Raw genomic sequence first — 22,997 nt, forward strand, 5'->3', positions numbered from 1 at the left:
ATGCATATCAACTCCTTAAGAGAAGTTAAATTGAAGATATTCATGAAGTTTGGATAAGTTTCATTTAAGTATGTCATGACCATAATGATTTAGTATTCTTCACATGGAAAATCATCCATCATTGAAATCATATCATTCTAACGTCTCATGAATGTTAGGAGCTCCTCGTTCGCTCTTTGCTTCAAGTTTTTCAATTTCTTGATATGAGATTATTCAGTTGAAAGAGATCATGGATCGTCAAAATGAGAGTATCAACTTATTTTGCAAGTTGTAAGACCATGGCTTGAAGTTCTCTCATTTTTCGGAAGGTCATCTCGTTGTGTCTTGCTTTGTCATCAGCAATATTCAAAGAATGTCAGAATTATGGACAACTCTAATATTGCGATATCACAAAGGGGTTAGTAATAAATCATGAAAAAGTACGCATTCACAAATGCAACCTTAAGAAGGATTAATCATGTCGAAGTTCTTCATCCATGACAATTTCAGATGTATGACTATAGCATTACTTGAGTATAAAAAATCACTCGTGCTCATGTTTACCGGGAGAAAATACATGAACTCCCGTAAAAGTTTAACACATTTGACCTAAGTAATCGACTAGATCTATTTATCTTAAAGAATGTTTTCCTATTTGGGATCTAATTGAGATGTCGCGACTTGGAGTTGTAGTTCAGGATCGGAATATCAAGCTTAAATTGAGAAAATTGTTCGCAATTACTTCATACTCAAGTTGCTTTGAGATATCATCGTCTACATATATAGAATTTGTCTGAGCTCTTGTGAAGTCTATAATAAGCTTCTCATTCAATAGAGTACATTACCTTTCGATCAGTTTTTGTACCGAGTTAGCATTTTCATCATTCTTGATTATCGACAATACATTTCTCTAGCTAGTGGTGATTTTTCTAATCATCTTCTTGTTCAGCCAAATTCCAAAATTCTTCAAGAGGTACTCATGAGGATACTTTGAGTCCTATTGAACACACTAGTCTGTAGGTCTCTAAGGAAATTTTCGCTATCATCCTTATGATCATCCTTCTAAAATTTGTGTAGATCGAGGTATGTTCTTATCTTGATAATATGATCGTCATAATCCCGAAGCAAAAGAAAACTTAGCATACGTGCGTTTCTTGATGTGTGACCCTTTAATTGATGTGTGACCCTTTAATGCATAAATATAAAAGGGTGTGGGGCCCTAATTTAAGTGGCATATGTGTACTCCCAATATTTGGGTGTCTCACCACTAACTCGTCATATTAGACTTTGAAAATCAATAAAATGAGGTAATAAAAGGAATTTCACAAAGTGTCATGAATCTTAAGTGGTATCCTTATGTTTTCGAAAGATTTGGAATCTCGCATCTACCTCTCTACGTGGGACTTCAAGAATCAATAAAGGAGGAAAATAAGGAATTTCATAAAGTGTCATGAATCATAAGCTAAATTCATAAGCTAAGTGGTGCATGTGCATTCTTTTCGGATTTAGCATCTCGACTCTAGCTCACCGTATGAGACTTTGATAATTGAAAAGGGAGGGAACACCTAGAAATTCACAAATTGTCATGAATCATAATTATGTGGCTCTTGTGCATTCTCCCAAGATTTGGTGTCTCGCCTCTAGCTCATCGTGTGTGAATTTGTGAATCAACAAAAGGGAAACAAAAGGAATTTCACAAAGGGTCATGATTCCTAAGTTAAGCAGTATATGTGCATTCTCCTAATATTTGGTGCATCGTCTCTAGCTCGCTGCGTGGGACTTTGAAAATCCATAAAGGGAGAACTAAAGGAATTTCACGAAGTTTCATAAATTATAAGCTAAGTGGTGCCGTGCATTCTCTTAAGATTTGGCGTCTTGTCTCTAGCTCGTCGTGTAAGTCTTCGAGAATCAATAAAGGGGGAACATAATGAATTTAATCATGGATCCTAATCTATGCGGTGCCCGTGTGTACACACGAAAATTGATATGTACACTTATCTTGGTATGTTCGGTTATGGTTCAAAGTTACAAGCTAGGTTTCTCCTATTACTAGGAAAGAATGTTAAGCTTTTATCTTTTCTCAGTGCTTTCTTTTTTTATTTCATAAATTATTTTTGTTTCGGTGCTTATTTACGTGTGAAGAAAAACATCATTGTCGTGCCATGCATGTCTATTCAAATGTATAGTCTCTACTACGAAATGGTTGACTTTAGACATTACAATTTTAAACACTTTTATTAAAGAACTAAGATATGCATTGATAGATAAATTAGACCGGTTAAAATAAGAACTTAAGAAAAACAAATTTACTGTGCAGGAACGGTCAAAAACTTTGAACGGTCAAGAATCTAACCAGTCAAGTAATCAATACGGTTAGAAGAAGAAGAAAAGGATGTATCCAAAACTGGAAGTTATCCGGTTAACCTGAAGCTATAAACAACCGGTAGACATCCTAAACCGAAATGCAGCATTCAACCGAAAACTGACGAAGAGACTACTTAAAGAAAGAAGTCAAAACTATCAAACTAAGTACAATCTACAAATTAGTGCAAACTAACTCTTTGAGTATCCGTGGAAGATGATATTAAAGGATGAGACTGTGTCATTGCCATATCCATACAAGTCTGATGATACTCTGAAGGCTGCAGAAGATTGCCTGAAGAAACAGTTACCATTTTGGTACAAGTCACAAGTGCAGTTCTCCAGATGCAGGCAACTGGCCAACCGGCAGTTGCCATATTAAGTAAAAGACAAATGAAGTCAGTCTGTTCCATGTCTTGGAAGCTTAAACCGCAATTAATGCAATGCTGAACTTCTGCTCAACCAATCAGATTCAAGGATTACCCTGTAGGTATCCGTTGAAAAAATGTGATCGTTGGCACATCTCACCTATAAAAGAAGGAGCTGAAGAGGAGTAAATGTAGTTCTAACAATCAAGAGACACAACAATTAAGAGTGCCAACAACCCAAGTTACAAGTTACAAGTTGTGTTTATCTCTCTACAAGATTAAAAGCTTAAGTGTGCATTTGAAGTGTGATTACAATTTTTGTGAGAATTGTAAGAGTGTTTATCGAGCAGTAAATAAGTCTCGATTGTGTAGTGTGGTTGAGTATTCCTTAGTGAATATCTTTCTCGCGGTTTGAGAAGAAGGGGTGACGTAGGAGTTTTATCTCCGAACATCCATAAAAACTTGTGTCTTGTTCTTTACTTTCTGTCAGTTCTGCTTTCTAACCGACTCGCACTGTCATAACTGACTTACATCATTCTAACCGACTCACTAAACCTCAAACCGATTTTCTCCAAACTCTATCTTTATTCATCCTGTGTGTTGCTTCAGACTGAAACAAACCACTTTCGCACTTGAACTCGGTTCAAGAGTTTGTGGCAGCCTATGTAGTATTGAAACCGGTGTTAATCTCTAACCGGATTAAACGCCAACCGTTGAGTGTTGTAGTGTCAGCCGGACCCCGGTTCGCCATCGGCGATCTAGATCCTAACAATTGGTATTAGAGCAGTTAGTTTCAATACTCAAGCAAGCATGACTTTCGAGAAGCCTCCAATGCTAGAAGGTGATGATTTCGCCAACTGGAAGATATGCATGCACTTGCACCTAATCACTATGGATGATGAGATGTCATTCATCCTGTCTAAAGGACCGATAAAGATTGATAAAGATAGAAAGGATTGGACAACTAAGGATAAGAGGAGAAACAATCTGGATAATCACGCATAAAACCATATCTTCAAAGGTTTGGACATAAATACCTTCTATAAGGTCAGAGATTGCAAAACCTCAAAGGAAGTATGGGAAACAGTGATTCAACTTCATGAGGGAAATGAAAGAACCAAGGAAAACAAGATAATGGTGGCTACCCAAAAGTTTGAAAATATCAAGATGAAGCTAGGAGAAACCATGAGGGAGTATAGTGACCGGTTTACAAATGTGATAAATGAGCTATCAACTCTTGGAAAGAAGTATGATAACAAGGAAACAATCATCAAAGCTTTAAGATCTCTTCTAAGTGCATGGGACATAAAGACAATGGTGATGAGAGAATCAAACTGCCTAAACAAGATGAAGCTACACGATGTATTCGAAGATCTGAAGGCATATGAGTTTGAAATGAGATCCAGGATCGAAGATGAAGCATCAACCTCAACCGCTACTAAGGCACTAGTCACATCTATAGAACCTATAGCTGCTGCACCGATCAAATCCGCTGAACAATTCACTGAGGATGCAATGGCAATGTTTGCACAGAAGTTTGGCAAATTCATGAAGAAAAGTCAATCGACAAACAACAACTATAACTACGGTGATAAATCTAATATTATATGTTATAATTGCAACTGTTTGGGACATTTCAGGGGGGGAATGCAGAAAACCAAGACGGGATGACCGGAAGTCGGACGATCAGAACCAAAGAAACAACTACTCACAAACCGGTGAAGGGAGGGAAATTCAGAAGGCACTAATAGCCGATGATGGAGGAAGTCTATGGGCTCACAGTGACAACGATGATGAACTCTCTTGTCTCATGGCAAACGAAGAACAGGTATTTGACTTTTCTTGTGAAGAATTTACTGAAGATGATTTAGTTAATGTACTAAATGACATGGTAGTAGAGTATAAGAATCTATTAACCTTAGTACCAACCCGACTCAACTTTAGAACCGACCATAGGGTACCAACCCGGTCCAATCTTGAAACCGATAGTATTCAACTTGATGAAATCTTAGAAATCGAGGCAGCACCTAAACTATCCTCTGAGACTGAACAGCTCAAGGAGTCAGTTCAAGAGTTGACCGAAGAGGAAGATGCACGAACCAGGTATCGAATAGCCGCATGGAAAAGATCCAGTGAAGTGGTGAACCAGATGTCTAAATATCAAATACATTCCAAATGCAAATTTGGTCTTGGATACAAAGACAATAGATCCGCCAACCAGAACCGTTCCAACGAGATGAAACTCACAAAAGACAATATTCCCTTTATAAGATTTGTCAAGAGCTCTTCAACCGACAATGAGGCACAACATGACTCAAAACCGGAAAAAAAAATAATATATGTAAGTCCAACTGACTCGGAAAAATGGCTTTATCTTGAGAGAATGAAAGACAACCGGCCAACAGGTAAACAAACCGATCCACGACCACATAAAATAAACCAAAAGCCAATACAAAATAAGGCACTCTTAGGACAACATAAATATGTCAAGCCAAGCACTGGAAAACTAATTAGAACCATAACCGGGAAAGCTATCCGATTTATTAAAGTCTGGATACCCAAGGGACTAATCAACTGTGGACCCAAGAAAATGTGGGTACCAAATAGTTGTAAATATGTTTATTTTGCAGGTTATGAAGAAACGGCTAAGAAACTCTAAGTGGTACCTGGACAGCGGTTGTTCCAGACATATGACTGGAAACAACAATCTTTTGACCGACATCAAAATAGAAACCGGTGCAATGATAGTCTTTGGTGACAACTCAAGAGGTAGAACTGTGGGCAAGGGTAAGATTGTCCATGGTAATTTAACAATTAACAATGTACTTCTAATTGAAAATTTACATTTTAACCTGCTAAGTATCAGTCAGATGTGTGATGTTGGATATACTGTAGAATTTCTTAGACATGCATGCTTAGTTAAAAACTCTTAGGGTAGCACACTACTAACCGGAAATAGGTTAGGAAATATATACAAGGTAGACTGGAAAAATGAAGTGGAGCATCTTGTTTGCATGGTAGCTAAAACTGATCAAACCTGGCTATGGCATAAAAGGTTAAACCCTTTAAACCTTAAAACTTTAAACTATATCCGCAATAAAAAGTTAGTTGAAGGAAATCCTGATATAATATTTAATAAGGATAAGGTGTGCTCAGCATGTCAAATGGGTAAAGAAACTAAATCAACCTTTAAGAGTAAAGGACACATTCAGTCTAACCGATGCTTAGATCTTCTTCACATGGATCTATTTGGACCGATTAGGGTCACCAGCCTAGGTGGTATGCATTACACTATGCTCGTTATTGATGATTATTCTAGATATACATGGGTCACATTTTTAGCATCTAAAACTGAAACCGCATCCAATATAATTACACTGCTTAAGCGTTTACAAAATGAAAAATCAACACGTATAAATAGCATTAGGAGTGATAGAGGAACCGAATTTACAAATAGTACTTTAAATGCATTTCTTGATGAATCCGACATTAGACACGAGTTGTCCAGTGCCAGAACTCCTCAACAGAACAGCCTGGCTGAGAGAAGAAACCAAACTCTCAAGGAAGCCGCAAGGTCTATGATAGTCGACTCAGGTGTTGCTCAAAAATTTTGGGCTGAAGCTATCAGCACTGCATGTTATACACAAAATCGGTCTTTAATCAACAAATTTCACAATAAAACACCGTACGAAATATATTTTGATAGAATTCCTAACATTCGGTATCTTAAAATTTTCGGTTGTAAATGTAACATTCACATTAATGGCAAAAAATACTTATCTGCTTTTGATGCAAAATCTGATATTGGGATAATGCTAGGATACTCAGCGGTTAGTAAAGCATATAGAGTATATAATACCAGAACTTTAACCTTGGAAGAATCTCTTCATGTTGTATTCGATGAATAGGTTGAAAGTAACACTACATCATCCTTTGATCTACACAACAGATTGGAAAATCATAATATCCAGTCTGATAGTGAAGATGAGATTCCAGTTTTCAGACGGTTTGTCCATGACCAAATGGGTGTTGTTGAAACCCAGCCGGATTAAGCTGCCACACAGCAGGAAGCTAACACCTCAGTTCAAACTGAGGAAATCGGTCGGTCTAACACTATTGCTCAGCCTACCGATATGTCTAGCCTTGATCAAACAAACGGTAATTTGGTAGACATTCATAAACCGAATCTCAAAAGGAACACAAATCATCCTCTTGAGCTTATTATAGGTGACCCTTCAAAACCCATCCAAACTAGGCGACAAAAACTGGAGGAATACTTTAATTCCGCTTTCATATCCCAGATTGAGCCGAAAAAGGTGGATGAAGCATTGTTGGATCCGGATTAGATCTTAGCAATGCCAGAGGAGTTAAACTAGTTTGAGAGTAATAAAGTTTGGTATCTAGTTCCTAGACCGAAAGATCAACCGGTCATAGGAACAGGATGGGTATTCAGAAATAAACTCAATGAAGACGGTTTGGTTACGAGGAACAAAGCCAGATTAGTGGCAAAAGGATACAAACAGGAAGATGGCATTTGTTAGGATCTAGGTCGCGGCTGGCGGACCGGGGTTGGCCGGTTATCGCGTCTCACTCAAAGGGTGGTGATTAATCCGGTTAAAGATTAATACCGGGGATTCAATACTACACAAACTGTCACAAACCCTTGACCAAATTTCAAGCGCGGAAGTGGTTTGTTTCAGGTTGAAGCAGCACACACACGAGATAGGCAAGACCGGATTTGAATAAGACAGGTTTGGAGATTGCTGGGTCAGTTTTGGAACTTAGTAATTCGGTTGGAGCGGTATTAGTAGGTTAATGCAGATCGGTTATAAAGTAAATCAGGCGGAAAGTAAATAACAAGACAGGTTTTTATGGATGTTCGGAGATAAAACTGCTACGTCACCCCTTCCTCTCTAAACCGCGAGAAGGATATTCACTAAGGAATACAAATACAATCCGATCGAGACTTATTTCATGCTCGATAACACCCGTACAATTTTAACCGAAATTGTAGAATACACTTCAAATAAGCGCTTTTTGCTTTCTAGAGATAGAACACAATATTGAAAATTCAGAACTTGTAACCCGCATTTATTCCTCTTCAGCTCCTTCTTTTATAGGTGAAATGTGCCAACGGTCAAATTTCATTTCCTTGAATCTGATTGGTTGAGCAGAGGTTCAATGATTCAGACCTGGCGGTCTAGTCTTCAGACCTGGCGGTCTAGTCTTCTAGTGTGTAAGTCAAACCGGCTAGGTTTGTCTTTTACTCAATATGGCAACTATTGGTTGGACAGTGTACTTGGGAGATTGCCTTTCTGATTTATCCTTAAGTAGAAAGATCTTGTAGGACGGTCTTCTGCAGCCTGCAGACTTTCCTCAGACTTGTATGAATATGGCAATATTCAGTCTGTTCCTTCGGTATAATTCTCAACAGATACCCGAAGTGTCTTTTGATGCTGGTTGATTATTCATGTTAACCGGATGACGTCCGGTTTTTCCATGGCTTCTGAATGACCGACTGCTTAATTGATTCTGGCCTTCTGATTTGACCGATCTTGACTTTCTTGTGCGGTCATGTTTCTTGGTCGGTTTAATTGCTTGACCGGTTGAGTTTCTTAACCGGTTGAGTAATTTGACCGGTTGAGTTCTTTGCCTGTTCCTGCACAAAGAATTTGTTTTTGTTAAGTTTTATTTAACAAATCTAATTTTATCTAACAATTTCTCCATTTTTGATTATTTTATTTAAAATATTCAAAACCATGTAAGAATGCAAATGTAGGCCGGTTTTGTTTTTAAGAATTTTATTTGGCCGGATTTTTGTAAACTAACTTGGGAGAAATCTTTCGAAAAAATTTGGAAAAATTTGAGAAAAATTTTGAAAAATTTTATCTTTTATCCTATCAATTTCTCCCTTTTTGATTATTTTATTTAAAATATTCAAAATCATGTAAGAATGCAAATGTAGGCCGGTTTCCAAAAATCACTTTATATTTATAAAAAATATGCTAAGGCAAAATACTATATATATGATAACCGAAATAAACAGAATTAAGGATAGTAAATAAAGCCCCTATTTCTTCGATCTGGACGGCAGATGAAGGTCCAGCAGTTCATCGTCTGAATTTCCCTTGTCCGCTTGATCCGGTCTTGAAGAGGGACCTTGACCGCCTGTGGTGCCGGTGTGAGGAGAGAACGGTTGACCGATCGTTCTGATTGGAACCACATTTAAAACCCGTAGTCTTCTGAGTTGCGGCTGGACATCTTCTTCAAAATCATCCTCCGCTTGCAAAACCGCGTTGAGTGGAGGGTCAACAACTGTCTCGGTGACACTGTCCAATAGTCCGGTCATTTGCGCCTTTTTCGAAGCCGCTTTCCTTTTACGTGTGACCGGAACAGAAGAGGAAGCAACCGCCTGGGACTTCTTGTGAGCCTTTGCGAAATTGTTGTACGTTTCTTGTTGAGCCTTTAACCGATTAGCATCTTCGGCTTTTTGAGCCGCTATGGACTTTGCGATCGCCGGTGCATTGGCCGTTAAGTTTCGCATATGTTCGGCTATGTTCGCATCAGTCCATGTCGCCTCCTACTGTGTCCGGGTCTGCTCGTCCAGCGCATCTTGGAGTTTCTTAGCCGCCAGATCATTCGCCTCCTCAGCTTCCTTATCGGCAGCCAGCTTGGCCGATATTAATTCTGCCACCTGTTCGGTGACCGCCTTGAGATCGGCTTCAAGCTTGGCATTCTTTTCCTCAAGGGTCGTATTCTTTTCTTCAAGAATTATTAACCTTTCAAGTGTTGAGCCGGCTTGGGCACTTGATTGCGCTAGGTCTTCCTCGACCTTTGTCAACTTTTGATCGGTCTTTTCTTGAGACCGTTCCAAATTGGCTACCTTCTGGCTGACCGAAGCGAGGTCATCCACCAACTTTGGAGTCATATCCTCCAATGCCTTGGTTCGATCAAGATGACCGTCGTACAGTTGATTCGTATTGCCGTAGTTCGTTTCAATTGACGTGATCTGCTTGACCGCCTCGCCAAGATCATCCTTTGTTGTCTCGGCTATCTTGACTGCTTGAACTGCGGCTTTCTTTAATTTCTTCTTCCATGGCCGAACCGCGTCGTTGAAAAATTCTTCAATGAGAGTTTTGACACTCTCTTCTGTAATGGCCGGTTCCGAATCCCCGGCTTGAGCAGATGCTCGATTGTCGGTGAGAGGTGTCTCTATCCTGACGTCGGTCATGTTGATAGACTGATCCTGTGGAGGAGAGGCTATCTCTTTATCGATCGGGTTCTGACCGCCATCATCCCTAGGAGAGGGTTTGGATGAATTTGACGTTTCTTGATGAACGGGCTCCGTTTCGAGCCGCGCCACCTCCTCGGCCATCTCCCTTTCCTTGACCGTAAGCAGTTCGATCACCAATAGTTGGAGCTGAGCGTTCGGTGTCCCCGGAGTATACTTTTCTTGGAGACGTTGAATGTGCTCGGTGAGCCGTTCTTACCGAGCACGCGGTTCTACTATTGCGTATCGGTCCAAGGCGGTGTTGACATCTTGAGCCTTTATGAGGTTTATGACCTCCTCCTCTATCTCCATCAACTTTTCGAATTTCTGTCCAACGGTTAGACCCGGTAGCATCTGTTTGTAGAATACTTGATACCGGTGCCGGATCCATTGACAGAATACTTCGGATGCCGCGCGAGCCTACTGATGTATCTCGTCCATGATTCTGCTCACGAGATTCTCGGCCATCTCCTGGGTGTTGTCGTTAGCGTGAACATCTTTTTCCCCAAGGCCGTCTGCACCGGTATCAGCATTGTCAAGACTGACCGATTGTTCCTCGACTATCGGTCCTTTCCCTTTACCGGACTGATCTTCTCCGGTATTCTGTGAAAAGGTTCGGTCAGAACTGGATGCCGAATCTTCATCATTGGGGGTTTCGGACCGCGGATCAGCCGATCCGGTTGATTGTCTAACTTTCTTGCTTCCGGATTTTTCTTTGACCGCAGCCGCTCTCTTAGCGGATGCCTTCTTCCTTCGGCCACCTGTAGAACCGGAGGCCTTCCTTTTGTTGTTCCTCTCCTTGAATTTCTTAGACTTTATTATTTTGCTGGATGAGAGGTGGACGCCAGGACCGGTGTTGATGTTGAGATGGCGCATAATTTTCTCAAGGGGGATGGCGTATCCCCATGACCGGGTGGAAGCCGGATCCACCATTTCACATAGGTTGTTGAAAACAACCTTAGCCCAGTTTATTCTTATGTCGTTGACTAAACCGGCAAGCATCTCAATCTTCGCCCGGGTGAGACTGTTATAGTTTCCCCCTCTTGCTTGGACTGATTTTGTAAAAATATCACATAGTGGTCTGTACTCCGGTCGAAGAGATGATTTCTTCCCGGAGATCTCGATAGGAACCGCGGTTTCCGAGAGAACCTGGCAAGCTGCCTCGAAGGACTCTCCATCTAAAGTCGCCGAGAAGTTGCTCCCTTCTGATGGTAGTTGTAGGATTTCAGCAACCGACTCCTCTGTTAGTTCGAGCTGCTGACCGCCGATTTCTGCAACTATTGATCTTCCGGTGAGAGATGCGGTTTGGAAGAATTCGTTAACCGCTTCCTGGTATAGAATAAATGGACCGCCTAGAAAGTATTCGAGCCCGGACTCGGAGATCCGGGATAAGACTTGCTTTGCCGGAGCCGAACCGTTTGCCCGGATTTCCTCAAAGTCGACTTGAATGATGTGTTTGAATAGTACAGAATCGCGACCCATTTTGAGATAATCGAACCGAGAGAGCAAGAGGATAAGAATTTGAGAGAGTTTGAGGAAGCTGAGAGCTAGAGAGAGAAAGCCGATTCGCGTAAGAATGAAGTAAAATGACTAAGGACCCTATTTATAGTTGCGGTTTGGAATTCCAACCGTCGCGAACCGTCCCATCATGAATTAGGCGGGAATTTTCCCTCCAAGAGCATTGAGCGGGAAACCATGGGCGGGAAACCGAAGGCGGGAAAGCCATAGGCGGGATTTTTGAGCGGGAACCTATAGACGGGAGTCCCTGAGCGGGAAATTTTCCTCCGAGGACTTTGAATGATCTTTTGATTTCGGTTATTTTAACCTTTGATCAAGCGGTTCTTTTTAAAAGCGTTTATTAAATGATGCGATTTAGTAACCGCGATGATGCGGTTTTCTAAGTTTTATCAGAATTATATAATGAAGTAATTTATCGATATTAACCGGGTTGTTAGTATTGCGATTGTGACCCGGTTAACAAACTTAAAGATTAGATATGCATTGAAAAGAATGATACAAGATAAAAACCGATTCATTGATCGGTTTAGAATACATAAGAAATGAAATTACAACCTATGTAATGACTATTTTGGAGAGCTTGTCCTCCACCCCATCCATATCAAGAACATTCGAAGGGGATGCTGGTGTACCCGGTCCAAATTCTGGACGGTACTTAAGAAAGATCCGCTTAAGTGAGGAGCGTAACCGAGACCTCTCTTGGTCTCCACCATAGTGCTCAGATTTTGGAAAATGACCGATGACCAATTGATAGGCGTATTGCTAACAATGTAGGTCATCATGTCAAACATTCTCTTAGAGTAGCGTTGGTTCGGAGATTGGCAAATGATGGATCGGTTGACAATCTCATGGAGGAGTTGGATGTGGTGGGCAAGGCGGGTTTTCAGCCCGTAGTTCTCCACCGGTACATCGGTTCTGGAGAACATTTCTGAATAGTCGGTTGATGCACTTCCCACCCGGGTTGGGAAGTCAGAAAACCCTTCTGTGGGCAGATTGAACGTTTGAGCAAATTCGTTTTCATCCAGCTAGAAGGTGTGGTCTCTCATAGTGGAAACAATGAAATTTCCTCTTATAGAAGCATTTTTGAAGAAGTTGATGACGTTTGGAAGGAGTATGGGTCCGGATTCTTCGAGAAAAGTGCGAGGACCGGTGTCAATCAGGGACTCAAACATGAGCTCCTTGGTTTCCAAGTCCCAATGTTCCATACAAGAATCGAAATCGATGCTCAAGAAGTTTCTTAGAGAAATCGATGATTCAAACTTTGCCAAGAGAAAGATAGTTCAAGAGATTTTGGTTTGAAATGTGTTAAGTTGAAAAGGGGGGGTTCCTTATATAGATCCGAATTTGGAGGGAAAATATCAGCATTTAATGTTGAAGATCAGTTTTGTCTTATTAAGGAAGAGAATATTTATGTTTCCAAAATTCCTTGGGAAGGAGTTACTTTTGACCGGTTGCGGAGCTCGAGGTAAGGAATCTAGTTCAAAAAGAACCAAGTTAGTTGGATAGCAATTACTCATGTAGTTGGTAGTTGAAAGTTACTTTTCATTAATGACGGATACTACAAGAAACCGGAAAAGTAACTGATTAAAATCGAAGATAACATAAACCAAGCCGAAATGATCATAATAGAGTTGAATCGAGATACAACCAGTGCGTACAGCAAAATGACCAGTTGTAAGAAGGAGTGACTTAGTATCCGTTGGAGTTGGCGCGGCCGTTGGAATTGATGTGGCGGTTCCTCCTCTTCCAAGCTTTCTCAAACCACTCATAGAATGAGTCGGTGACCTCTTTGGTGATTACCTGGGCCTGGTTCAACCCTTCGCCTAGACAGAGTGGAACTCTAAGCTCCAGAAGTAGACAGCTTATCTGATGAACGAGACCGATTGCCCGAGTGTCGATCATCCAGATGAGGACTTCAAACAACACTCTTGACCAGTTGACTGGCGTACCCGTGGTTATGGCGGTCATCATGTTAAAAGCTGCGGTACAGTAAGTGTCGGTCACGTCCCTTCCCAGGATTCCTCGACCGATGACATCGTTGAGAAGCTGGTACTCAGCTCTCAACAGTGATTTGGCACCGTGGTCATTAACCGGGTGGTCTGACCGAGCAAAACTTAGGCGATTTAAGCCTTTAGTTCAGCCGGAACGTTTAGGTCGGTGAGTCCTTGCTTCGGAAGGTCGAAGCATCTAGCAAAATCACTTTCTGTGAAATCGAACACAGTTCCTCCCACCTTGGACTGAATGTGAGTGTCAAAGTGAGGAGTACCTCGAAAAACCCTGGCATTGTAAAAGAATTCCAGGACAGATTCCGGAAAGATGACATGTTTGTCATCTAGAAAGTGTTTGAGGCCGGTGTCTTCAAGTGACTTAATCATCTTGAAGAATTCATAATGCTTAGTGCCTTGAGCAGAATCGAAATCCACTTGAAGGATGTTTGGAAATTGAGACATTTTGTCTTAGTAAGAGAATGAGTTATAGCTTGTGATTGTTTTGTTTAAGGTTTGCCTAACTTATATATTAGTGAAGGGATGATAGTATTATCCAGTGTGTTACAGGTAATGACGTCTATTAACCATAGGATAAAGCATTTTGCATGAAATAAGCATGTCTACAGCCTAGGATGTGGGTCATAGGCCTGGACGGTGAAAGATATCATATCTTCACGTCTTTTGAGGTATGACTGATTTTACTTTGAAAATGTAATTTTTCAGAACAGATAATTTTAAACACAGATAATTATTCCACTTTTGTTTGGAGGCCAAATAATCCGAAATAAACTATTTCCAAACCGATCAGTTATCAGTCATTCGTCCCGATGCGGTTATTTGGTGCAACCACTATGTAACCGGTCGGTTTACTCTAACTGATAGACAAAGCGGTTCTTCCATAGATACCTTGGGAAATTTGGATTCCGACAGTTTAGGAGGAACTACCGGTTTTGTCTGTTCGAACCGATTTCCCTTTTAAGCATTTTTAGGAATGATTTGATTAATGTCGGTTAAACCGAGTGTCAGTCTGAATTGAGAAAACTTAGCTTCCTGCAGAGGCTTTGTGAAGATATCGGCTACTTGTTGTTCTGTCGATACGTATTCTAGCCGGATATGCTTCAGCATGACATGTTCCCGAATGAAATGGTGCCTTATATCAATGTTCTTGGTTCTAGAATGTAGAACCGGATTGTAGGTGATTGCTATGGCACTTGTGTTAGCACAGAAAATTGGAAACTCTTCGGCTGTGATACCGAATTCCTTCAATTGTTGTTGGATCCAAAGAAGTTGTGAACAATAACTTCCGGCTTCCAAGTATTCAGCTTCTGCGGTTGACGTGGCAACAGATGTCTGTTTCTTGCTGTGCCATGAAACGAGTCGATCAGCTAGGAATTGGCATGTTCCGCTGGTGCTTTTTCTATCAACCTTGCAACCTGCATAATCTGCATCTAAGTAACTTGTGAGGTTAAAAGATGAGTCCTTTGGATACCACAGACCGACTTCAGGAGTTCCCTTTAGGTATTTCAAGATTCGTTTTGCGGCTGTGTAGTGAGATTGTTTTGGATTAGCTTGGAATCTTCCACACACACCGACAGCAAATAGTATATCTGGTCTACTTGCTGTCAGGTATAAGAGAGAACCGATGATTCCTCGGTAAGCTGTCAGGTCTACTGCTTGACCGTCATCATCCTTGTCCAGTTTGACCGATGAGCTCATTGGAGTAGCGGCTGAGGAGCATGTGTCCATCCCAAATTTCTTTAAAAGTTCCTTAGTGTACTGGGGTTGGCTTATGAAAGTTCCTTCTTCGAGTTGTTTAACCTGAAGACCTAGGAAGAAACTTAATTCTCCCATCATACTCATTTCAAATTTGTTAGTCATCAGGGTTGAGAATTTATCACACAACTTAGGATCAGTTGAACCGAAGATGATATCATCTACATATATTTGAACAAGTAGGATATGTTCTTTTTTCTCAAACTTAAATAATATTTTGTCCACCGAACCGATGGTGAAATCATGTTTTAACAAGAATGCGGTTAGTGTGTCATACCAGGCTCTAGGGCTTGCTTTAGACCGTATAAAGCTTTGTTTAACCGGTATACATGGTTGGGCAGTTCAGAATTTTTGAAACCTAGTGGTTGTTCAACATATACTTCTTCACGTAGGTCACCATTCAAAAATGCACTTTTAACATCCATTTGAAAAACTTTAAAGTTTTTGAATGCAGCAAAAGCTAGAAAAATCCTAATAGCTTCTATCCTAGCAACAGGAGCGAATGATTCTTCAAAATCAATGCCTTCTTCCTGTTTGTATCCTTGTGCCACTAATCTGGCTTTGTTCCTCGTGACCAAACCGTCTTCATTGAGTTTATTTCGAAATACCCATCTTGTGCCTATGACCGGTTGATCTTTTGGTCTAGGGACTAGGTACCAGACTTTGTTACTCTCAAACTGGTTTAACTCTTCTTGCATTCCCAAGATCCAATCCGGATCTGACAATGCTTCATCCACTCTTTTCGGCTCAATCTGGGATATAAAAGCCGAATTAAAGTATTCCTCCAGGATTTGTCGCCTAGTTCGAACGGGTTCTGAAGGGTCACCTATAATTAGCTTAGGAGGGTGATTTGTGTTTCTTTTGAGATTCGGTTCAGGAGTCTCTACCAAATCACCATTTACTTGATCAAGGCTAGACATATCGGTAGGCTGAACAGGAGTGTCAGACCGACCGATTTCTTCGGTTTGGACCGAAGTGTTAGCTTCCTGCCGTGGGGCAGCTTGATCCGGCTGGGTTTCATCATTACCCATTTGGTCATGGACAAACCGCCTAAAAACAGGAATCTCATCTTCACTATCAGAATGGATATTGTTATTTTCCAATTTGTTGTGTAGATCAAAGCATGATGCAGTATTGCTTTCAATCGATTCATCGAAAAAAACATGAAGTGATTCCTCCACGGTTAAAGTTCTAGTGTTATATACTCTATATGCTTTACTAACTGTTGAGTAGCCTAACATAATCCCAATATCGGATTTTACATCGAAAGCAGATAGATAGGTTTTGCCATTTATGTGAATGTAGCATTTACAACCGAAAATCTTAAGATACTTAAGGTTAAGAACCCTATCAAAGTATACCTCATAAGGTGTTTTATTGTGAAACTTGGTTATCAGAGACCGGTTTTGTGTATGACATGCGGTGTTGATAGCCTCAGCCCAGAATTTCCGAGCAATACCCGAATCGGCTATCATGGACCGTGCGGCTTCTTTGAGAGTTCGGTTTCTTCTCTCGGCCAGGCCGTTCTGTTGAGGAGTCTTAGCACTAGACAACTCGTGTCTAATACCGGATTCATCAAGAAATGCATTTAGAGTGTTATTTGTAAATTCGGTTCCTCTATCACTTCTAATGTTATTAATGCGTGTTGATTTTTCATTTTGCAGACGTTTAAGCAGTGTGATTAAATTTGATGCGGTTTCACGTTTAGATGGCAATAATATTACCCATGTATACCTAGAATAATCATCAACAACTACCATAGTGTAGAGCATACCTCCTAGGCTGACACCCTAATTGGTCCAAATAAATACATGTGAAGAAGATCTAAGCATCGGTTAGATTGAATGTGTCATTTACTCTTAAAGGTTGACTTAGTTTGTTTACCCATTTGACATGCTGAACAGACCTTATCCTTATTAAACACTATGTCAGGAACTCCTTCAACTAATTTTTTACCGCGGATATAGTTTAAGGTTTTCATGTTTAAGTGGTTTAGTCTTTTATGCCACAGCCAGGTTTGATCGGTTCTAGCTATCATGCATATAGGATATTCTACTTTATTTTTCCAGTCTACCTTGTAGATGTTTCCTAACCTATTTCCGGTTAGTAGTGTGATACCTTGAGAGTTTTTAACTAAGCATGCATGTTTAAGAAATTCTACAGTGTATCCAGCATCACACATTTGACTAATGCTTAGCAGGTTAAAACGTAGGTTTTCGACTAAGAGTACATTATCAATTATCAAGTTACCTTGGACAATCTTACCCTTTTCCACAGTTCTACCTTTTGAGTTGTCACCGAAGGTGATTAATGCACCGGTTTCTATTCTGATATCGGTTAGAAGATTGTTGTTCCCGGTCATATGCCTAGAGCAACCGCTATCCAAGTACCATTCAGAGTTTCCTAGCCGTTTCTTCATATCCTGTAAAATATACATATTTAAAACTATTTGGTACACACATTTACTTGGGTCCACAAGCGATTAGTCCCTTGGGTATCCAGACTTTGACAAGTCGGACAGTTTTCTGGTTAATGTCTTAACTAATTTTCTTGCACTCGGTTTTAAATCTTTCTGTTTTCCTAAGAAGGCCTTATGTGGGGATGATCTTTGGTTTGTCATATGTGGTTGTGAGTTGGCTTGCCTATTTTTGAACCGATTGACTTTCCTTTTCTCAGGGTGAAGCCATTTTTCAAAATTGGTTGGACCTACATAGGTTAGTTTGTCTTTTGTATAATAGGCACGTAATTCCTCTTCAACAGTTAAGGAACTTCTGACAAAACTTACAAAGGGAAGATTATCCTTTGTGAGCCTCATTTTGTCTAAGTGTTTTTGGTCTTTGGATCTATTGTTTTTGTATCCTAGACCAAACATGCAAGTAGGGTGTCTTTTATAACTACACATTTTGCTTACCATTTCACTAGATCTTTTCCATGCGGCCATTCTATACTGGAGTCCGGCATTTTCCTCTTCGGTCAGCTCTTGAACTGTCTCCTTGAGCTGTTCGGTCTCAGAGGATAGTTCAGGCGCTGCTTCGGTTTCTAGGGTGTTTTCAGGTTCTATGGTCTTTGCTTCGGTCAAGGTAGGTATTATGGGGTCGGTTCTAAGGTTGAATTGATTAGGTAATAACGTTAATAGGTTCTTATACTCTGCTACCATATCATTTAATGCATTATATAGCTCATTTTTAGTAAATTCTTCACAAGGAGAGTCAAATACATGTTCCTCATTTGCCATGAGGCATGTGAGTTCATCATCACTGTCACTGTGAGCCCATAAGCTTCCTCCATCATCGGCTATCAGTGCTTTCTGAACCTCACTTCCTTCACCGGTTTGTTGATAGTTATTTCGGTTATTCTGATTGTCCGGTTTCCGGTCATCCCTCCTTAGTTTTTTGCATTCCCACTTGAAATGTCCCAAACAGTTGCAGTTGTAACATCTTACATTAGACTTATCACCATAGCTATAGTTATTGCTTGTCGGTTGGCTTCTCTTCATGAACCTCCCAAATTTCTGCGCAAGCATTGCCATGGCATCCTCGGTAAACTGTTCAGCGGTTCTGATCGGTGCAGGTGCAACAGGTTCAGTGGATGTGATCAATGCTCTGGTTGAGGTTGAGGCTGAGACTTCTTCTTCAGTCCTAGATCTCATTTCAAACTCATATGCCTTAAGATCTTCGAATACATCGTGTAGCTTCATCTTGCTTAGATAGTTTGATTCCCTCATCATCATTGTCTTTATGTCCCATTCACTTGGAAGAGATCTTAACGCTTTCATGTTGACTTCCTTGTTGTCATACCTTTTGCCAAGAGTTGCTAGCTCGTCTATCACACCTGTGAACCGGTCACTGTATTCTCTCATTGTTTCTCCCGGTCTCATCTTGATGTTTTCAAACTTCTAAGTAGCCACCATTATCTTATTTTCCTTGGTTCTTTCATTTCCCTAATGAATCTGAATCACCGCTTCCCATGTTTCCTTTGCTGTTTTGCAATCTCTGACCTTGCAGTACGTGTTTCTGTCCAAACCGTTGGAGATGCGGTTTCTGGCATGGTTGTCCAGATTGTTTCTTCTCCTATCTTTAGCTGTCCAGTCCTTTCTGTCTTTGTCAATTATTATCGGTCCTTCGGCTATGATGAACTGCATCTCGTCATCCATGGTGATTAAATGCAGGTGCATGTGTGCCTTCCAGTTGGCAAAATCGTCGCCTTCTAGCATTGGGGGTCTATCGAACGACATGCTTACTTGAGTATTGAAACTAACTGCTTTGATACCAATTGTTAGGATCTAGGTCGCGGCTGGCGGACCAGGGTTGGCCGGTTATCGCGTCTCACTCAAAGGGTGGTGATTAATTCGGTTAAAGATTAATACTAGGGTTTCAATACTACACAAACTGTCACAAACCCTTGAACAAAGTTCAAGCGCGGAAGTGGTTTGTTTCAGGTTGAAGCAGCACACACACGAGATAGGCAGGACCGGATTTGAATAAGACAGGTTTGGAGATTGCTGGGTCGGTTTTGGAACTTAGTAATTCGGTTGGAGCGGTATTAGTAGGTTAATGCAGATCGGTTATAAAGTAAATCAGGCGGAAAGTAAATAACAAGACAGGTTTTTATGGATGTTCGAAGATAAAACTCCTACGTCACCCCTTCCTCTCGAAACCGCGAGAAGGATATTCACTAAGGAATACAAACACAATCCGATCGAGACTTATTTCCTGCTCGATAACACCCGTACAATTTTAACCGAAATTGTAGAATACACTTCAAATAAGCGCTTTTTGCTTTCTAGAGATAGAACACAATATTGAAAATTCAGAACTTGTAACCCGCATTTATTCCTCTTCATCTCCTTCTTTTATAGGTGAAATGTGCCAACTGTCACATTTCATTTCCTTGAATCTGATTGGTTGAGCAGAGGTTCATTGATTCAGACCTGGCGGTCTAGTCTTCAGACCTGGCGGTCTAGTCTTCCAGTGTGTAGGTCAAACCGGCTAGGTTTGTCTTTTACTCAATATGGCAACTGTCGGTTGGACAGTTGTCTGTACTTGGGAGATTGCCTTTCTGATTTATCATTAAGTAGAAAGATCTTGTAGGACGGTCTTCTGCAGCCAGCAGACTTTCCTCAGACTTGTATGAATATGGAAATATTCAGTCTGTTCCTTCGGTATCATTCTCAACAGATACCCGAAGTGTCTTGTTATGCTGGTCGGTTATTTATGTTAACCGGATGACTTCTGGTTTTTCCATGGCTTCTGAATGACCGACTGTTTAATTGATTCTGGCCTTCTGATTTGACCGATCTTGACTTTCTTGTGCGGTCATGTTTCTTGGTCGGTTTAATTGTTTGACCAGTTGAGTTTCTTAACCGGTTGAGTAATTTGACCGGTTGAGTTCTTTGCCTGTTCTTGCACAAAGAAATTGTTTTTGTTAAATTTTATTTAACCGGTCTAATTTTATCTAACAGCATTGATTTTGAAGAATCATTTGTTCATGTAGCTAGAATTGAAGCCATTAGAATTTTTCTGACCTTTGCTGCTTTCAAAAATTTTATAGGTGAAATGTGCCAACGGTCAAATTTCATTTCCTTGAATCTGATTGGTTGAGCAGAGGTTCATTGATTCAGACCTGGCGGTCTAGTCTTCAGACCTGGCGGTCTAGTCTTCTAGTGTGTAAGTCAAACCGGCTAGGTTTTTCTTTTACTCAATATGGCAACTATCGGTTGGACAGTGTACTTGGGAGATTGCCTTTCTAATTTATCATTAAGTAGAAAGATCTTGTAGGACGGTCTTCTGCAGCCTGCAGACTTTCCTCAGACTTGTATGAATATGGCAATATTCAGTCTGTTCCTTCGGTATCATTCTCAACAGATACCCGAAGTGTCTTGTTATGCTGGTCGGTTATTTATGTTAACCAGATGACTTCTGGTTTTTCCATGGCTTCTGAATGACCGACTGTTTAATTGATTCTAGCCTTCTGATTTGACCGATCTTGACTTTCTTGTGCGGTCATGTTTCTTGGTTGGTTTAATTGTTTGACCAGTTGAGTTTCTTAACCGGTTGAGTAATTTGACCGGTTGAGTTCTTTGCCTGTTCCTGCACAAAGAAATTATTTTTGTTAAGTTTTATTTAACCGATCTAATTTTATCTAACAGCATTGATTTTGAAGAATCATTTGTTCATGTAGCTAGAATTGAAGACATTAGAATTTTTCTGACCTTTGCTGCTTTCAAAAATTTTAAAGTATTCCAAATGGATGTTAAAAGTGCAGTTTTAAATGGTGACCTACGTGAAGAAGTATACGTTGAACAACCACCCGGTTATAAAAATGTTGACCTGACTAATCATGTATATCGTCTAAATAAAGCCCTTTTACGGTTTAAAACAAGCTCTTAGAGCTTGGTATGATATATTAACCGCATTTCTGATACATCATGACTTCACCATAGGTTTAGTAGATAAAACCCTATTTAAATTTGAGAAAAAGTGACACATCCTACTTGTTTAAATATATGTAGATGATATCATTTTCGGATCAACCGATCCTAAGCTGTGTGATAAATTCTCAACCCTGGTGACTAACAAATTTGAAATGAGTATGATGGGAGAATTAAGCTTCTTCCTAGGTCTTCAGGTTAGACAATTGGAAGGAGGAACTTTCATCAATCAGTCCAAATATACTAAGGAACTTCTAAAGAAATTTGGTATGGACACATGTTCCTCTGCTGCCACTCCAATTAGCTCATCAATCAAGCTGGATAAAGATGATGACGGTTAAGGAGTAGACCTGACAGCCTATCCTGGAATCATCGGTTCACTTCTGTACCTGACAGCAAGTAGACCGAACATATTATTTGCGGTCGGAGTATGTGGAAGATTCCAAGCTAATCCCAAATAGTCTCATTATACAGCCGCTAAACGAATCCTGAAATATCTAAAAGGAACCCCTGAAGTCAGATTATGGTATCCAAAGGACTCAAGTTTTAACCTCACAAGCTATTCTGATGCAGACTATGCAAGATGTAAGGTTGATAGAAAAAGTACCAGCGGAACATGTCAATTCTTAGGTGATCGGCTTGTTTCATGGCACAGCAAGAAGAAAACGTCGGTTGCTACATCAACCGCAGAAGCTAAATATCTGGCAGCCGGAAGTTGTTGCTCACAATTTCTATGGATTCAACAGCAACTAAAGGACTTTGGTGTCACTGCCACACAAGTGCCATAACAATCACATACAATCCAGTTTTACACTCTAGAACCAAGCACATCGACATAAGGCATCATTTCATCCGGGAACATGTCATGCAGAAGCACATCCGGTTGGAATATGTATCAACTGATCAACAAGTAGCCGATATCTTCACAAAGCCTCTGCAAGAAGCTAAGTTTTCTTTCTTCAGAAACATCCTCGGTCTAACCGATATAAATCAACTCATTTCTTAAAACCTTTAACCTCTAAAGGGAAAAATCGGTTCGGACAGACAAAACCGACAGTTCTTCCTAAAATGTCGAAAACCGAATTTACCATCATATTTATTGAAAACCGCTTTGTCTATCAGTTACAGTAAACCAACCAGTTACTTAGTATCTACACTAATTAACTGCATTTGGACCAATGACTGAAAACCAACCGGTTTGAATATAACATTTTTGGAATATTTGGCTTCCCAATAAATATTCCTTTTCAAAACAAAGCAGTCATGCCTCAAAAGACGTGAAGATATAATATCTCTCATTGTCCAGGCCT

At 40.4% G+C, this 22,997-nt stretch overlaps 1 protein-coding gene across 1 annotated transcript; it reads right to left on the reverse strand.

The window, feature by feature from the left end:
* Positions 1 to 9,288: 9,288 nt before the first annotated feature.
* LOC124913248 lies at positions 9,289 to 10,083 on the reverse strand. The gene has a single exon (XM_047453843.1). The coding sequence runs from the start codon at positions 10,081 to 10,083 to the stop codon at positions 9,289 to 9,291; it is 795 nt and encodes a 264-aa protein (XP_047309799.1).
* Between the last annotated feature and the right edge of the window lie 12,914 nt (positions 10,084 to 22,997).

The sequence above is a fragment of the Impatiens glandulifera genome, chromosome 8 (assembly GCF_907164915.1).
Source record: "Impatiens glandulifera chromosome 8, dImpGla2.1, whole genome shotgun sequence".
NCBI classification, from domain to species: Eukaryota; Viridiplantae; Streptophyta; class Magnoliopsida; order Ericales; family Balsaminaceae; genus Impatiens; species Impatiens glandulifera.